Source organism: Mustela lutreola, chromosome 16, assembly GCF_030435805.1.
Source record: "Mustela lutreola isolate mMusLut2 chromosome 16, mMusLut2.pri, whole genome shotgun sequence".
NCBI lineage: Eukaryota > Metazoa > Chordata > Mammalia > Carnivora > Mustelidae > Mustela > Mustela lutreola.
The window spans coordinates 8,823,920-8,840,008 of record NC_081305.1 but is presented as its reverse complement, the minus strand read 5'-3'; the positions used below and the strand labels follow the sequence as shown (position 1 = coordinate 8,840,008).

The 16,089-nt window shown below is 46.9% G+C and overlaps 1 protein-coding gene across 3 annotated transcripts in view; it reads left to right on the top strand.

Annotated features, from left to right (window-relative positions):
* WWOX (WW domain containing oxidoreductase) overlaps positions 1-16,089 on the top strand; it is a 711,319-nt gene that overhangs the window by 554,315 nt on the left and 140,915 nt on the right. Inside the window, exon 9 of one of the 3 annotated variants that reach the window (XM_059153119.1) lies at positions 703-2,775. The exons of the other annotated variants lie outside the window; for them this stretch is intronic. Coding sequence (XP_059009102.1) covers positions 703-765 — 63 coding nt within the window. The 3' untranslated portion in view covers positions 766-2,775. Of the gene's footprint in view, positions 1-702; positions 2,776-16,089 lie in introns of those variants that run through there. 3 annotated transcript variants of the gene reach the window in all.

Below are 16,089 nucleotides of genomic sequence, written 5' to 3'. Positions count from 1 at the left end.
CTGTCTGGGGCGATGCAAGAGTTTTGGGGGTAGTTGGCGGGGCTGGTTGCATGACACTGTGAATGTAATTAACGCCATGGAATTGTGCACTTAATGAGGGTTAAAACGGCAAATGTTATCTTTTTAAAAAGGTACAAAAAGAAGATTGTTACAGAAATTATGTGTTCTGCTTCTCAGCACGTTGTACTGAGGGACTAATAGTGTGCCCGCGTTACTGGTCATGTTCATCGTGGTCGCCGGGTCAGTGTGATGTCTGCTGGGTCCTCCTTTGTAAAGGAGGACCTTCCATCTTCCTCTCTGTAGGTAATACGTACTTTGAAGGCAGTTTTACCAAGAGAGTGTGAGCGTTATTGCCTCCATGGGTCATTACAGGCTTCCAGCGGCGGGAACTCTGGCTTGTTCTTAGCCCGCGTCCTAGGCGGGAAACAGAGGCTCCGTGGGGTTCGGTGGCTTGCTCAAAGCGGCACAGCTAGCCAGTGGCCAGGCCGTATACCCCACGAGGGCCCAAGTCTTGGGCTGCTGCTCACCGGTGTTCACCCTGAGCCCCGAGCACAGCGTCTGCACACACGGGAGGCGTCACGTACGTACATGTTTGAAACCTGGGTGTGTATTTGGTGACTCCCCACCTCCTGCTCTGTCCTCTACAACTTCTGCCTCTGGTGCTTGGGCTGCCGTGACTTAGCACTGTGCTTCCGTCCCTAGGATTTGAGGAACGTTCAGCTGCTTCCTAACATGGACTGGACTGTGCCACAGCCCCACCCTTGACGGAGTCATTGGCCGCAGACAGACTACAGACACTGGGCTCTCCTCGTGGCATTCCTACCCCACTGAATACAATGGGGCAGCGGGGTACTTTGTGCTCCGTGTGAGCTGAAGTTGTATGATACTGTGTTTATGGGAAAATGCTGTTGCTATTCTTAGGCTGGTGGCGGTTCTCACTTATTCATAGCTCCGCGTCTGTGGGTGGAATGAGAAGTTATAATAGAGTGCAGGTGCCTCTCATTGTTTTCCGCTACTCGCTGGATAGTGTTTATTAAAAAGGAAATCACAGTGGTGTGTCTGGAGCTGAAGTCTGAACAAAGAGCCCGGCACGAGGAGCCCCAGGAAGGTGGGCAGCGGGCAGCGGGCGCCAGCAAGGAAAAGCACGAGCAAGTTTGAGCTCGTCGGGGTCAGGCCGCCCTGCGCACGTGGATTATGAATAGGGAGCTTGGCAGCAAAATTACTCTTGTATTCAACCTTTGTTGGCATACTTCACATACTTCTACCAAAAAATCCAGAATTTGAATTTAACACATTTTCTCCAGGCCTCTAACGGAATTTGAAAACATAATTCTGAAAGCATGCGGTTGAAATGAGATCCTTTCAAAATGTTTGAAGACTGGGCATGGATATCTTGGTGTCTGCATCCTCGCCCCACTTAATTTCTTCTTGTTTCTCGGAAAAAGAAAAAAAAAAAAAAAAAAAAAAGCCATTCCGGGTCCTCTGAAAAGAAGGGCTGGGAATTTAAATTCAAAACGAGTTCTAAATTATGATAGGCATTGGCATCTCTCTTGCCATGTCTGAAAGTTTGTTGGCCGGTTCCTTGAGAGACTGCTGTGTGTGTGTGTGTGTGTGTGTGTGGTGTGTGCGTTGTGTGTGTGTTGTATGGGTATGTGTATGCACATGCATGTGTGCGCCTGCTGCAGAAGAAGGCAGTTGCTAGTGCGTGGCATTGTTTGGGACTGTGGGGTACCCCCAAGAGACTGTGTTTCCTATCACAGAGACATCCAACAAATCTATTTCCTCATTCAGCAAATATTTACTTCAGAGTACAAAGATAAATTGATTGTCACCCTTGCTCGTAAGCGCTCATGGGTCTTGAGAGGGAGACAGAGCCATGTACAACTAAATAGAATGCTGGGGTCATGTGCCGTGGCGGTCAGCGAAGCAGAAGCATGGAGAGATCAATGCCTCCAGCACCGACAGGGAGCCTGGGAAGACTTCACATGGGCCGCCACATTCCAAGCATGCCGGGAAGATGAATGGATTTTTGTTCCAATCGGACAAGGAAGGGAAAGGGCTTTGCTGGCGGAGGCGAGCACATGTGCCAGCCCGGGGAACCTAGGTACGTGTGACACATCCAGGGGACATCATGTCATCCTCACAGGTGGTGGATCCGGTTCCTATGGGGAGAGGAGCTCCAGGTGACACTGGAGAGACAGAGAAGTCAGCGGATAGGGAGGCGTCACCCCCCTCGTCAGGACAGCGGGGAGCCATCTCAGGCTTCAGGGAAAAGGAGTGGCAACTCCCTCCAACAAACCTGGCCATGTTTTTGGAAGCATCTGGTCTTGAAATACCTCAATTCCTCTTGCTTCCCTAGCCCCCTGCCTCTCTCCTGCCCGTTCAGCGAACTGAGATACGAGAGCTATATTCAGCCCTCTCCAGTAATATCACGAAACAAAAATATCTCAAGGCTCTGAGACTTAGGAGTGTTTTGACTGTTCACAGCAAAGCCTTGGAGAGTCGCATTGTGTTATCTCCCCATATAGTTCTGTGGCAGCTTTTTGATGAGTAAACCTGGACCTGACTTTTACCCCAAAGTGATGTTCTTCTGTGGCTTGTCTACTCCGAGAATTGAAATACCCAGACTCATTCCTCATCTCTTGTTGAAACAGAGAAGTCACTGCGGTACCCCCGGGGGTGGGGGACGGGGGAAAGGTCTAGGACAGACAGCTCCGGCTTATGGCCAGGGAGAGCCGGGCTTATCACCTTCACCCCACCCCGCCCCACCCTGCCCCAGCCAGGACGGAGCCACCACATGTCACCTAGGCTGCCGGTGCTCATAGAGTTGGGTGTTTTGATAAGCAGGCTTATTTTTCCTCCTCTACCTTTTGTTTCCTTAGGCAGTAGAACATTGGCCTTCGGTTCACTGCTTTGTGCTAAACCATGAGTGGACAGGCATCTCCCTTTTGTTCTGGTCTCACTGATACAGAATACCAGGAGCCTCGCAGGAGCCCCAGTGAGTCCTCCTGACGCAAGGGTGGTGGGCGACCGTCACTGCTCTGACCGCCAGACCAGGTGATGACGTGCACTAGTTTCTCCATTTACTTTGCTCTGGAGGACCCAGCTGTGCCCCACACATGGTCTTGGGTCTGCGGGAGCACATCATGGCTAGTTCTGAAAACCTTTCACCAGCTTCCAATCTGACAGGACCCTGGGAAGGAAAAGGGGAAGGGGGGATGCCGAGAGTGATTGGCCATTTCAGAGAAGGGATCCCGCACTCCCAGGATGGCTCCTCCAGACTTCTCTAGAGGCCACCTTTGTGTGGGGGGATTTGGGTGAACAACCCCAGCAGAGCCTGCTGGCCTGACTCTCGCCGAACAGGAAGAGCAATGGTGGGGACCCTGGCATCCAGGGCCAGTCTTCCATGGGTTGAGTCACGGCTGACACTTGCTCACTCTGTGACCTGCAGACCTCCTGTTCCTTGGTCTTCTCATCTGTAAAATGTGTATTCCAGTAGGTATTATGAGAAGTCAGTGTGATGATACACAAGCAATGCCTGGCCAGTGGTACCAGGGAGATTGGCTCCTATTACTCGTTTAGCACCAGTGGTCCGTGCTGTGCTGAGAGTTGTGATCTTTATGAATTGAACAATTTGGAACCAGCGTGGATGTGTACCTCACCGAATGCTACTTTTACACAGTGTGTGTATTTTCAAATTTTACATGACATTTTAAGACAAATGTGAAGAAAATAGGGAAAATTGGGAATGAAGGTAAGGTCAGGAAAGCCTCTGGGAGTATTAGTAAGGACTATTGTTTCTGGGTTTGGAAGCCCGGATGGGGCCCTGCCGGGCACGGTCTGCCCCAGCCCCTCCTTCCCTGCCTACCCTCCTGCTTGGTCCGCATCACCGCGGACTCCGCGCTGTCCTGTGTCAGGGCTGTCCGCTAGGACTTTCTGCAAGAGTGGAGAAATTCTGGGTCTGTCTTGTCCAGTATAGTCGCTCCGAGCAGGTGAAATGTGGCCAGTGTGTCTGAGGGACTGAAGTTTCATTTAAATTAGCTTCACTTAATAGCCACCTGTGGCTAGTGACTGTCCTGCCAGACAGCACAGCCGTGCCCTGGAAATACAGCCATAAAAGGACCCTGTGCCTGCCCATGAGGAGCTCCTGGTCACACTGGGAGCTGCTGTTTACAGGGACATTCGGAGTCGGCACAATACGCATTTGCATGGCGGTGGGCACGAGTTGCCGAGCGAGCAGGACACAGTAGGATCTAACCTTGCCAGATTCCCCACGGATGACTTCACAGCAGACTGGAGCACAGTGCTGGCCTCTCCCTGAAGACCTCCCCTGGGGTACTCATTTGTGAGCACCGAGGAGGTGCTGGATACGGGGACACTTCCCACAGGTACTGTCAACCTCTGACCTTTATCGTTCCTTTGCCACCCATTCCACAGATGGAAAGTGTGAGATTCAAATCAGTGTCTCTCCCCCCTGTCTAGTCACACAGCTTAGGGTACAGTTCAGTCAGGCTCTGACTCCCGGAGCACGCCAGGCAGCCTGAGTCTTCATTTTCCCTCTCCTCCATCCCCTTCACTGGACTCGGCCCGGCGTTCTGGTGATCAGTGGCCACTGATATGCCCCCATCTGTCCGCACTTTCGACTGGTGCCAGATTTCACATAGCTGGCTCGCTGCTTGGCCAGGAATGAGATGACAGCAGACCACAAACTAATGCATACGCCGGTATTTACATAATGTCGGACCTCCGTGTGATTGATGCGTGTGTTGTTGACGAGGGTGTCACGTGTTCTTGCCCTGATCCTGGTCTCAGTATGACTACGAGGACGGGGCCAAGTCATTTCACAATTGGGGTGAGCGTTCCAAGCTTCTCAGAAGACCAACGCAATAGAAATTCAAGGTATGAAATTCAAGGTGCGGCCCCAGAGTCATTTTATTTAACAACTTCTCTGCTGTGTTTTCTCAGTATGTAAAATGAGAACACCACTCCCCATCTACCCCCCTTCTCCATTTTGAGTGTTCGTGAAGGTTCACATGTTGGTTTGAAGGAAGACTTCTCTTGAAAAGCTCTGTGACTGTGTGGGTCTCCCTTCCCAGCCCCGGGCTAGTGCCGCTGTGTCCCTTGGAACGAGCCATGCTTATGGGGTCCTAAACCCCTGGCGCCCCTTCTCTGCTCTGGGGCTGCCCTTCCAGGAAACACCTGCATCTACCCAGCAGGGTGCAGTTCCCACATGGTGGCACTTGACCGGGATGTGAGCCCCCTCCCCCCTCCTTGGCAGTCACCCTGCTTGACTCCTTCCAAAACCTCCTTCAGATTCTTGCTGTTTTGGAAGAGTGACAGGCCTGAAATTAAACCAATGAGCTCCGTCTACTTGTGGGATATTCTACCCGGAAGGGAATCACAGAGATCACAGTATCACCTGAAATGATCTCTTTACCCGGCGCACTGTTGGCAAACACAAAGGAGGCTCCAGCCCATCTCATTTTTTACCAGTGAGGTCCGAAGGCCCAGAAAAGTGAGCCGCTGCCACTGCCAAGGGTGGCTGCCATGAGGTCCCTGCTCTGTACAAGGCTCTGTGCTCAGCACTTTGCCCAGATTATTTAATCTTCACAGGTCTATGAATAGAGTGCATTATTATATCCATTTGAGGCATGAGGGAATCAAAGCCGAGAGAATTTTAGCAGCTAGCCCTAGTGCATGGAGCTGGGACATGATGGAAGCGGGCGTCACACACAGCTGGTCTGATCCAGGAGCCTGTTCTCCTAACTGGGAAGGAAGAGCCGCTCTTGTCCCATGTAGCAAGCGGGCGGCAGAGGTGGGGCCTACACCGAGGCGCTCTGTCTGGACCATCTCTAGCCCCATGGAAGGGAAAAAAGAAGGAGGAGGGCCTTTGGAACTGGCTGGGTCTAAAAAACCATTTCTCCCAGCTCTGTCCTTCCTGCCGTAGATTAAAAGGAAGGCTCTGGGTTGCAGCACAAAGCAATAGTGAGCAGCCACTGGACTAAGCCTTGTTTGAGTTAGACCGTGTGCTTCTTTATCAGTGTCTTTGGAACACAGCCAGTGAGGCAGTATACAGTAGGAGCTCAATAACATTTTTTGTTTTGTTTTGGTTTGGTTTGATTGTTGCAATGAATTAATGATGTAGCCAGTGTTCCTGGTATTTCAGGCCCCCATCCGGCTCCTGGGGCCCCAGGGTCCTGAATCCTGGAGTCACGCTCTTCCTAACCGAATCCCCTCTTCAGTTCCTCTCACTGGTGAAGTTTGTTGGGGCTTTCTTCCCTTCTCAAGACAAGACACACATAACATCCTTCTCTGAACATTTTTGGAGGCTGGGGGTCAGTGGAATGGGGTTTAAGGGGACTTGTCTTCCCTACCTCCAGAAGCTAAAGTCACATCCATTCATTCATGAATTAATTGGTTCATTCATTCACTGATTAAATGAATGGTTGATTCATTAAGCTGTCTTTTGGATGCTGTGCTGATCCACGTACTACAATAAAATAGTAAACAAGTCAATACCAGAAGAGCCAGTTGTCTTAAGGGGACTTAGGAGACATAGGCGGAAGAAGCCCATAATCATGGTAATAAGAAACTGTGCCGAGTGCAATAAATAAGCTAAACTTGCCCTGAAGTATCAGCCGGAGGAAGGAAGAAAGTCAGGGAAGTCCTATTCCTAAAGGAGGTGGTATTTGACCAGAAAGGGGACTGAACAACAGTAAACGTTCCAGGTAAGGTGAACAGAAGTACAAAGGCCCTGAGGCAGAAAGGAGCTTGGACAATGTGGGCCAGAGCAAAAAGGGGCCCATGTGGCTGAAGTAGGATGGGCTAGGAGAGCAGTGTCACCAGCTAGGACTTTATTCTAAAGGAATAAAGGAAACCTCTGAAGAGTTTTAAGCAGGGGAGTGACAGGATCCAAAGACTTGTGTCTGTCTATCTGCTTTAGGGAGCCTGGGCTCAGAGGTGGAGAGTGGAAGTACACAGATGACTTAGAACATGAGCACAGGGCCAGACTAGAGATTGGACTGGCAGAATAACTGCCCACGCTCCTCTGCCACACCCTCCCCTTCTGGAGGAATCTTTTGCAGCTGCAACCTTGTGAAAACAGATTGTCCCAAGATACCAGATAGCATTCTAAAGCCAAACAAATGCTATTGTTTCTGAAAGGTAAAAGAAGACAGGGAAATGATGACACATTCACCACAACTGAAGTGTTTGCTGGGCGTTAAGGACCCTTGGCTTGTTCCAAAGCCTACGTGTCTGGGACTTCTTCGTTGTTGCCGGTAATTGGGCACTTGGCTATAAAGAGAGCTGTTTTGAAAGTTCTGCATCTTGGTTTTAAAAAATTAGACATTCAGGAAAGGGGAGCTGGGTTTAGGTCTCAGAAGTATGCACCCCACCTTGCTATCTACCAGCAGGATTCCATCAGCCTTTCTCTACTGTCCCGTCTCTGCTGTACCTCTGCACAGTCCTCACCAGGAGGGAGACCACATTCATTCCGAGAACTTTTATTTCATGACCAAGTGGTCCCAAGGTATAGATGACATGACCCTCAGAGGAGCAGTGATGGTGGTGATGATGACTGGTAGTTATGGTGAGGATGACGATGCTGATGGTAGTAATTGTGATGGTGGTGATAATGGTGGTGGCAGCGGTGGTGGGGGTGATGATGATGGCAGTGATGGTGACAATGATGGCCGTGATGGTACCGATGGTAGTCATTGTGATGGTGATGATGATGATGGTGGTGATAATGGAGTGATGGTGGTGATGGTGGTGGTGGTTATGATGACAATGGTGGTGAAGATTTGAAAACAATGGTGGTGGGATGCCTGGGTGGCTCAGTTGGTTAAGCAGCTGCCTTCGGCTCGGGTCATGATCCCAGCGTCCTGGGATCGAGTCCCACATCGGGCTCCTTGCTCTGCAGGGAGCCTGCTTCTCCCTCTGACTCTGCCTTCCACTCTGTCTGCCTGTGCTCGCTCTCTCTCTGACAAATAAATAAATAAAATCTTAAAAAAAAATGTAAACAATGGTGGTGATGCTGATGCTGTTGATTATGATGAATGTGATGACCGTGTTGATGATGATGATATCGGTGGGTTACCTGTACTGAGCACTGACACTGCTCCAGGAAATGTTCACAGCTCTTTAGATGGAATAACTTTGAATCCTCACACCAACCCCATAAAGTGAAGACCATTTATCCTCATTTTATATGTAAAACAAGGCAGGGGTTTCAGATACGGCTCAAAATATGATCTCTTAATCACCAGCAAACTTTATTGAACTCTTTTTCTTTTTCTTTTTGGAAAAAGAAAATCAGTGGGGCTGGAGCATTTGGTAGCAGATGTAAATCTTCACCTTCATTTAATTTCCCTCTTCTGACACTTTTGCCTTCACCACCACTCTGTCTTCCCTCTATATGCACTTCTCACACCACCCAACCACCAGCTAGACGTGTCCACGTTTTGTTTTCAACTCTCTCCCAGTGACTGTGCATTTACCTTCAAGGTACATGAGCTTGCCCATGAATGCTTCCTGCTCCCTGTCCATTTACTTTCTTTTCTGTAAGCCCCAATTTTGCCACAGTCTCCACTTCCCCCTGGTGGACTTCCCCTTTGTGTGGATTAGGACAGAACATAGAGCTCACCTCTTTTATCCTGGAGTAAAGCCTCTAACATCTGTATTCTGCAGCACTCCAGAGATTCTGAAAACTCTCCCAGTTTGGGAAGGAAGAGTCATCCAAACTGCTTTGTAATTGAGTTTAAGAGTGATGGACCAAAAATTGTTAATGCATTTCCTTCTCTCTGCCAGCTAAAGAAGATTCCATGTTTATTTTACTTTCCAAATATAAGCTCCATTAACTTTTAGGGTTATTTCTTTCCAGTCTTTCTTTTCCATACCCTGTGTTTTGTTGTTGTTGTTGTTGTTGTCGTACATTTTTCTAGTTGTAGTAATAATCATGTCATATAGAGAATTTTAAGGTACTATTGACAACATTATTACAGCATTAGAAAGGCCTCCTGTAATGTATTTTGTGATGTACTTTTGACAGCATTATTACAGCATTAGAAAGGCCTCCTGTAATGTATTTTGTGATTATATAATCAATTATAAGACATGCTGTTATTCTGTGTTCCACTAAAATTACAATACTGAATCATTGCATGATCTTCTTGAAGACATCTTTAAATGTCACTCAGAGTCAACGTGGATAGAGCCAACAATGCACGTATTTCCACTAAAATGCGGAGCATTTCAGTTATGAACAAGTATACAGGAAAAGAAATCTGAAAGTGGATCAAAGGTAGTCCATTGTTCATGATAGCTATATGTTAGTTGGGTGTGTATATGCCAGATTTTACTTAAGTATTCTCTTAATCAACAAGTTTCTGCTAAGCTTCTCTGTCTCTGTGACATCGTGCACTTTAGTGAGCCATACTGCGGCAACTGGGGACAGGCCTGGGCTGGTGGAGGGGCCCGACGTTGACGAAAAGGTGCACTCTTGCACACCACAGCAAAGAGAGAGAGGGAGGAAGGAGTCCGCCTCCACCATCCAGCTGTGCTTTGTACGAACTCTTGGTGGGAAATAGATCACTCTTCACCAAAGCCAGGGCTTCCAGCTGAAAACTGGGACAGTGTGGAAGGGGTCTGTGCAAGGTTGGTAGGCATGACATTGCAAGCCTTGGGACCTTAGGAGGTAGAAATGGGAACTGCTATTTATTGGGTGCCAATGATGTACCAGGTATCCCCCCATGTCTTTTACCAAGATATAAATACTGCCTTCTAAATAATGATGATGATGACGATGATGATGATGATACTGCCTTCTAAATAATGATGATGATGATGGTGGTGGTGGTCGTCGTGATCATGGTGATATCTATGGGTAACATGTCCTGAGCACTTATATTATACCATGCAATTTTCGTGACCTTTTATATGCAAGAATACACGAAATCCTCACAATGCCCTGGAAGAACAGTGCCATTATGATCCCCATATTACACAGAAACCATGCAACCACACATTCCTCATGATAGGTAGATACCATGATCTCCCTTTTGTAGACTAGTAAACCAAGGGTCAGAGCAGAGAAGCTCAAGTTCACTGACAAAAATGGGAGGGCAAGTCAACCTGACTTCTTTTGTGACCCTGATCAGACCATGGTTCTCCAGGGACCTCTCTGGAGCTGGAAGGTAGAGAAGGGTGATCCGTGGTGCTTCCTGGCTTTTCCCCATCCAGGAGACCTCATGAAGCTGGTGATGATGTTCTTGCCCATTTGCAGGTTGTGTAAGTAGTGATGAGCGTAATGGCCTCTGGAGGCAAGCTGCTGGCCATGTTACTGGGAGCAAATAATTGTATCTCCATGCACCTCCATTTCCTCATCTCCAAAGCAGGAACAGATAATAACAACTGCCTCAGAACTGCCAGCAGTTTTAATGAGGTAATAGATGCAGTGTTCAGCTCTCAATCAGTGGTTGCCACTGGCAATGCTGTTTAGCTGCTCTTAGCCAAAAAGTTCATGAGGTAGGAAGCCTTATGAGTAGTCTGGAAGTAGGCTACCTGAAATCACCACGACAGACAAGAAGCTCCGAGGTCAGCCTCTGACCTTGTGCCTGATGACCAACGTCTGTCAGTTCCAAGGACAGCCAAAGAGTACTCAGGGCTGCAGTTGCCTATATGTTCTCTCCTCAGTGTCCAGCCACCACCTCTTGACAAGCTTGAGATCCCACTCGCAAGCTGTGATGCCACATGGGCAAGGCATGTCCCCCTCCTGCCGCTGGTCAGAGGGGCCCATGGGTTAGTCTGGGCAGGAGAGGTGGAGGAGCATAAAACCAGCTCCCAATGGTCCATGTGGCAGCAGTGATTACAGCTCAGGAGAAGCTCAATTCCAGAGGCTTGCTCGGTCTCCAGGGAATCCACTAATTGAGGAACAACATCCATAAAAAATAATTCAGTACTAGTATGTACAACTAAAAACAGTAACCAAGTGTGACTGGCTGTCTAGAAGTCAGCAAAGTAAGAAATGTCTTTCACTGGCAGACACTGCCCTCGGGGGAGCTCAAGGGCCACAGTGATTCCCCCCACCCCATCTTTGAAGGTCAGGAGCCACCTGCGGCCAGCCATAGGAATTCTCACCTCTCTGGAGGGCTTTTGGTACCTTGCTCTGAATGTTTCTTTGGGCACCAGCTGGGAGGAGAAAGATTCCGTTAAGACTGTTTTTAGGTGGCCTGAGGAGGTCTCACTCTGGAGCATAGAGCCCTGCAGCTGAGGTGTGCTGGTGAGTGCTTAACAGCTGGCTGTCTGGGAGGAAAAGAAGTGTGCGTCTATGGATATACACACGTGCAACATTAGTTTAACGTGCTCAGAGAACAAACGTTCGGCCCATAACTGACAAATAGTGGTAATATACACAGTGCTGTTTCTTATGAACAGTCACCACTTGAACAGTCAAAAATTCCAGAGCATTTTTATCTTCCCCCAAAGAAACCCTGTATCCACTAAGCAGTCATTCCCTTTATCCTCATCTCCCGCCCCTAGTAACCACGAAAGTACTTTCCATCTCTCTTGGGTTTACCTGTTTAGAATAGAATATCTCATAGTCATGGCCTTTTATGTCTGGTTTATTTCATTTAACATAATGTTTTGAAATTTCATTCACATGGTAGCATCTTTCAGTTACTTTGTTCCTTTTTACAGCTGAGTAATATTCCATCATATGTATGGATATACCACGTGTTCTTTATCCATTCACGAGTTGATGAATGTCGAGTTTCTTCTATTTCTACTTCGGCTGGTATGAATTATGCTACTATAACCATTCATATGCAAGCTTTGTCTAAATACCTGTTTTCTGTCCTAGTGGGTATATACTTAGGACAGGAATTTTTTGATCACAGGACATAACTTAACTTTTTGAGAAATCACCAAATGATTTTCTACCATGTCTGCAACATTTTATATTCTTACTCACAAGGGAGGGGGTTCCAGTTTCTCTGCGTCCTTGACAAAACAACCTTCGCTATTTAATTGTTTTTATTACAGCTATCCCAGTAGATGGGAAGCAGGATCTCATTGTGGTCTTGATTTCTATTTCCCTAATGACTAATGATGTTGAGCATCTTTTTATGTGTTTGCTGGCCATTTGCATGTCTGCTTTGGAGAGATGTCTATTCAAGTCCTTTATCTATATTTTAATTGGATTATTATATCTTTTTTGTTGAGTTGTATTATTCTGGATACTAGAACATAATTAAATGTATGGTTTGCACATATTCTCCTCTATTCTGTAGGTCATCCTTTAACTCTTGTTAATATCCTTTGAAGAACAAAAATTTAAAATTCGAGGAAGTCCAGTTTATTATTTTTTTCTTTTGTCGCTTTTGGTGTCATATCTATGTATCAAAACAAATCATATGATTGTATTCGGGGGTGAGGAATTATGTCCCACCTACAGACTGAGACACTCTACATTTTCATGGCAGAGGGTACCGGTAAGGGTGTAGTGAAGAGTTGGGGCCATTCCTACAGTTTTATCACACCCTGACTGGCTTGGATCGACTCCAGTACATCCCCCAAGAACTTCGGCAATCGAACAGAATCACAGTTCTGTTAGCAAGGAAGGGAAAGGACAGCTTCAGGCAGGCAGTGAACAGAGCTTCTAACACAAGTCTGCTGGGGCATTTTACCTATAGGAACCCAAGATCAAGGTTGACCAAAGCACCGTGGGATGGCTGAGGATGCGTTTGGTAGCTCTCCCAGAGAAGCAGAGGGTGGTCAGGGAAGGAAATGCCCAGGAAGGCCAAGCCACTCAGGATCCCCAGCAGAGAGCTGGCTTGTCCCTCGCTCTGTGCTCTGCTCTCCCCGCACGGTTGAGGCTTAGCAGTAACAGATCCCAGCTGAGAAGGACAGAGAGCTGCTGCAGAGAGAAGAGGCAAGACACATATCCAAATCTGTTGATAACCAGGATGCTGGAACAGGGATCTCTGTATTCTGGTGACACTTTGGTGATACCAGGATGACCCGTAAGGTGTAGAATTTCCAGCTTGTTTCTAGTTCAAATGCACAAATTCTTTTACTACTCAAAGTTGGAATGATACAACACAGACCGTTCAGCTGCTCTTGACTCAAGAATATCAATTGAACATTGGCTTTCCTCATTTTTTATCCAATTTGGCCTTCCAGAGGCCCAGATATGACTTCATTTTTAAAATGAAATTTTGCAGGTCATTAGCCCGTAATGATTAAATGATTCTGGTTATTAGCATAAAACACAGCTGTAGTACATGAGAGGTAACCTTTATTGTTTAAATACTATGCAGTGTGTTCACACGGTGCACAGCAAAATTATATTTTTCAGGCTATTCAGGCATTATGGAAATGACTTGTGATTTCATTCAGAAATGTTACAAATACAGTTCATCATTTCAGTGGGGTAAACATTGCCCAGAATAGTTCCTAAGAGGAAATCAGGTCAGAGACAGGGAAATTTTTGACAAGAAAGAGAGCCCACAGCAGGTAGGGCTCAGAAAGGCTCATGCCGTATGGTTAAGTTCTTCATATCTCAGGCTTTTGAGTAGTAGCAGTGACCTGGATTCGAATCCCCCTACCTGTGTCCCCGTGTCCCCTTGGGCAAAATACTTACACTTTCTGAATACCAATTTTCCCACCCCCCCAAAAGGTAAACTTACCTACCTCTTAGGGTTGACTGGAGAGTGAATGAGGGAAGGTCCTCGTGTGGCCAGCACAATGCCTGACCCATCCTGAACTGCCAGCAGCTCGGAGCCGCTGCTGTTACTACTGCTTTTGTCCTTGTTACTCTCACGCACTGCAGCACTGCTGGTCCGCTCTGGCTGGGGAACATGGGGGCCCATCTCTTTAGACAGTGAGCCCAAGGAGGACCTGCCCATTGCAGAAGGTTCAGCAGTAGGGCATGGAAATGTCAGCTGTGGCTGCTCGTCCCTGTCTGCCCTTGGCTAGGTCAGTGACAAAAAACCGACTTGCCTTTTGTATATTAACTCTGTGTTCCTGGCATACTGCAGGTGCGCACCGCTGATCGGTTAATCTTGACATTATCATATGAGCATTCTGATAAGTCTGTAAATAATAGGAGTTGGGATCTTCGGGCTGATGCTTGCGCTGGCAGTTTCTTTAGTCAACCCATTGTGCATGCTGGTGGCTAAGGAGATCCCTCTTTGCAGAATAGTGCTGGTCCTGTGGCACCGATAGTGATAATGTTGATTGTGATCACATAAAAGCCTGAATTTATCAAGTGCTCAAAAGATGGTGGATATTGTGCTAAATGCTTTACAGGCATCATGTCATTTACATTTCAGATACTCTCTTTCTACATACAAGGAGAACGAGGCACAAACTCTTTAAATAACTTAGCCCTGAACTCAAGCAGAGAACTTGAGTCCAGTAGTCTGACCCCAGAAAGCTGGCTCTTGACCAGTGTGTCCCTCTCTCTGTGCAGCTATTTTGTCAATGCATAGAGTGGGAAGGAAGCCCTTCTGAGAGCCACCCACAGACTTCAACAAAGTGTTTTCTCTGACCTCAACCTCAGTGGAGTGAGTACTTACAAGTTCCTCTACATCAGGGGCACCTGGGTGGCTCAGTCGCTGAACGTCTGCCTTCGGCTCAGGTCATGATCCCAGGGTCCTGGGATCGAGCCCCACATTGGGTTCCCTGCTTAGCGGGAATCCTGCTTCTCCCTCTCCCACTGGCCCTGCTTGTGTTCCCTCTCCCGCTGTGTCTGTCAAATAAATAAATAAAATCTCAAAAAAAAAAAAAAAAAACTTCCTCTACATCAAACCTGGGGCTTTAGGCCACTCCTGGTCCTTCCTGATTCTAAAACAGTATCCAGAGTGCACACAGATGTCTGGAAAAACACTGCCAGGGAGCACCAAGCCTCACTTGTCCATTTAACACTGATTTCCAAACCAGGCTCTTGAATTTCATTCCTTTATTCACCAAGTACACAACCTTCATTGGGCCAGCCTCTGGGAATTCAGTCTAGTGGGCAGATCCCTTATGTTTCTCAGCCTCAGTTTTCTCATCTATAAAATAGGGAGAACAGTGACATCCACACAATATATTTGAATATAGAATGAGACAATGTACTCAAAGTGACTGGTAGATACTAAGAACCCAATAGATAGTGGCTCTCATCATCATCATCATTACCATAGCCACCAAATGGATACAGAAACATAAGGTTCAAATTAGTGGAAATAATGAAAGATAATTGATGAAAAAGAAAATCAGGTGATCTAGGATAAGGGGGAAAAATGTTTTGTGAATGTTTATATCTTAAGGATCCGAGACCTATTTATGCTTTCCCAAGTAGGGTGTGGTAAATACTTTTTGCTGCTGATGAGCATGGCTTTGAACGTTTACCAAGCTATCACATTGAAAAGCACTTCTCAGCTTCCTTCCAGAACCTTCTTCTTTTAATCAGGATTAGTTAACTACCATAACAGACAACTCCCAGAACTGACTTTGATTTCTTTTTTTTTTTAATTTTTTATTTTTTATAAACATGTATTTTTATCCCCAGGGGTACAGGTCTGTGAATCAACAGGTTTACACACTTCACAGCACTCACCAAAACACATACCCTCCCTAATGTCATAATCCCACCCTCTTCTCCCAACCCCCCTCCCCCCAGCAACCCTCAGTATGTTTTGTGAGATTAAGAGTCACTTATGGTTTGTCTCCCTCCCAATTCCATCTTGTTTTATTGATTCTTCTTCTACCCACTTAAGCCCCCATGTTGCATCACCACTTCCTCATATCAGGGATATCATATGATAGTTGTCTTTCTCTGCTTGACTTATTTCACTAAGCATGATACACTCTAGTTCCATCCATGTTGTCGCAAATGGCAAGATTTCATTTCTTTTGATGGCTGCATAGTATTCCATTGTGTATATATACCACATCTTCTTGATCCATTCATCTGTTGATGGACATCTAGGTTCTTTCCATAGTTTGGCTATTGTGGACATTGCTGCTATAAACATTCGGGTGCACGTGCCCCTTTGGATCACTACGTTTGTATCTTTAGGGTAAATACCCAGTAGTGCA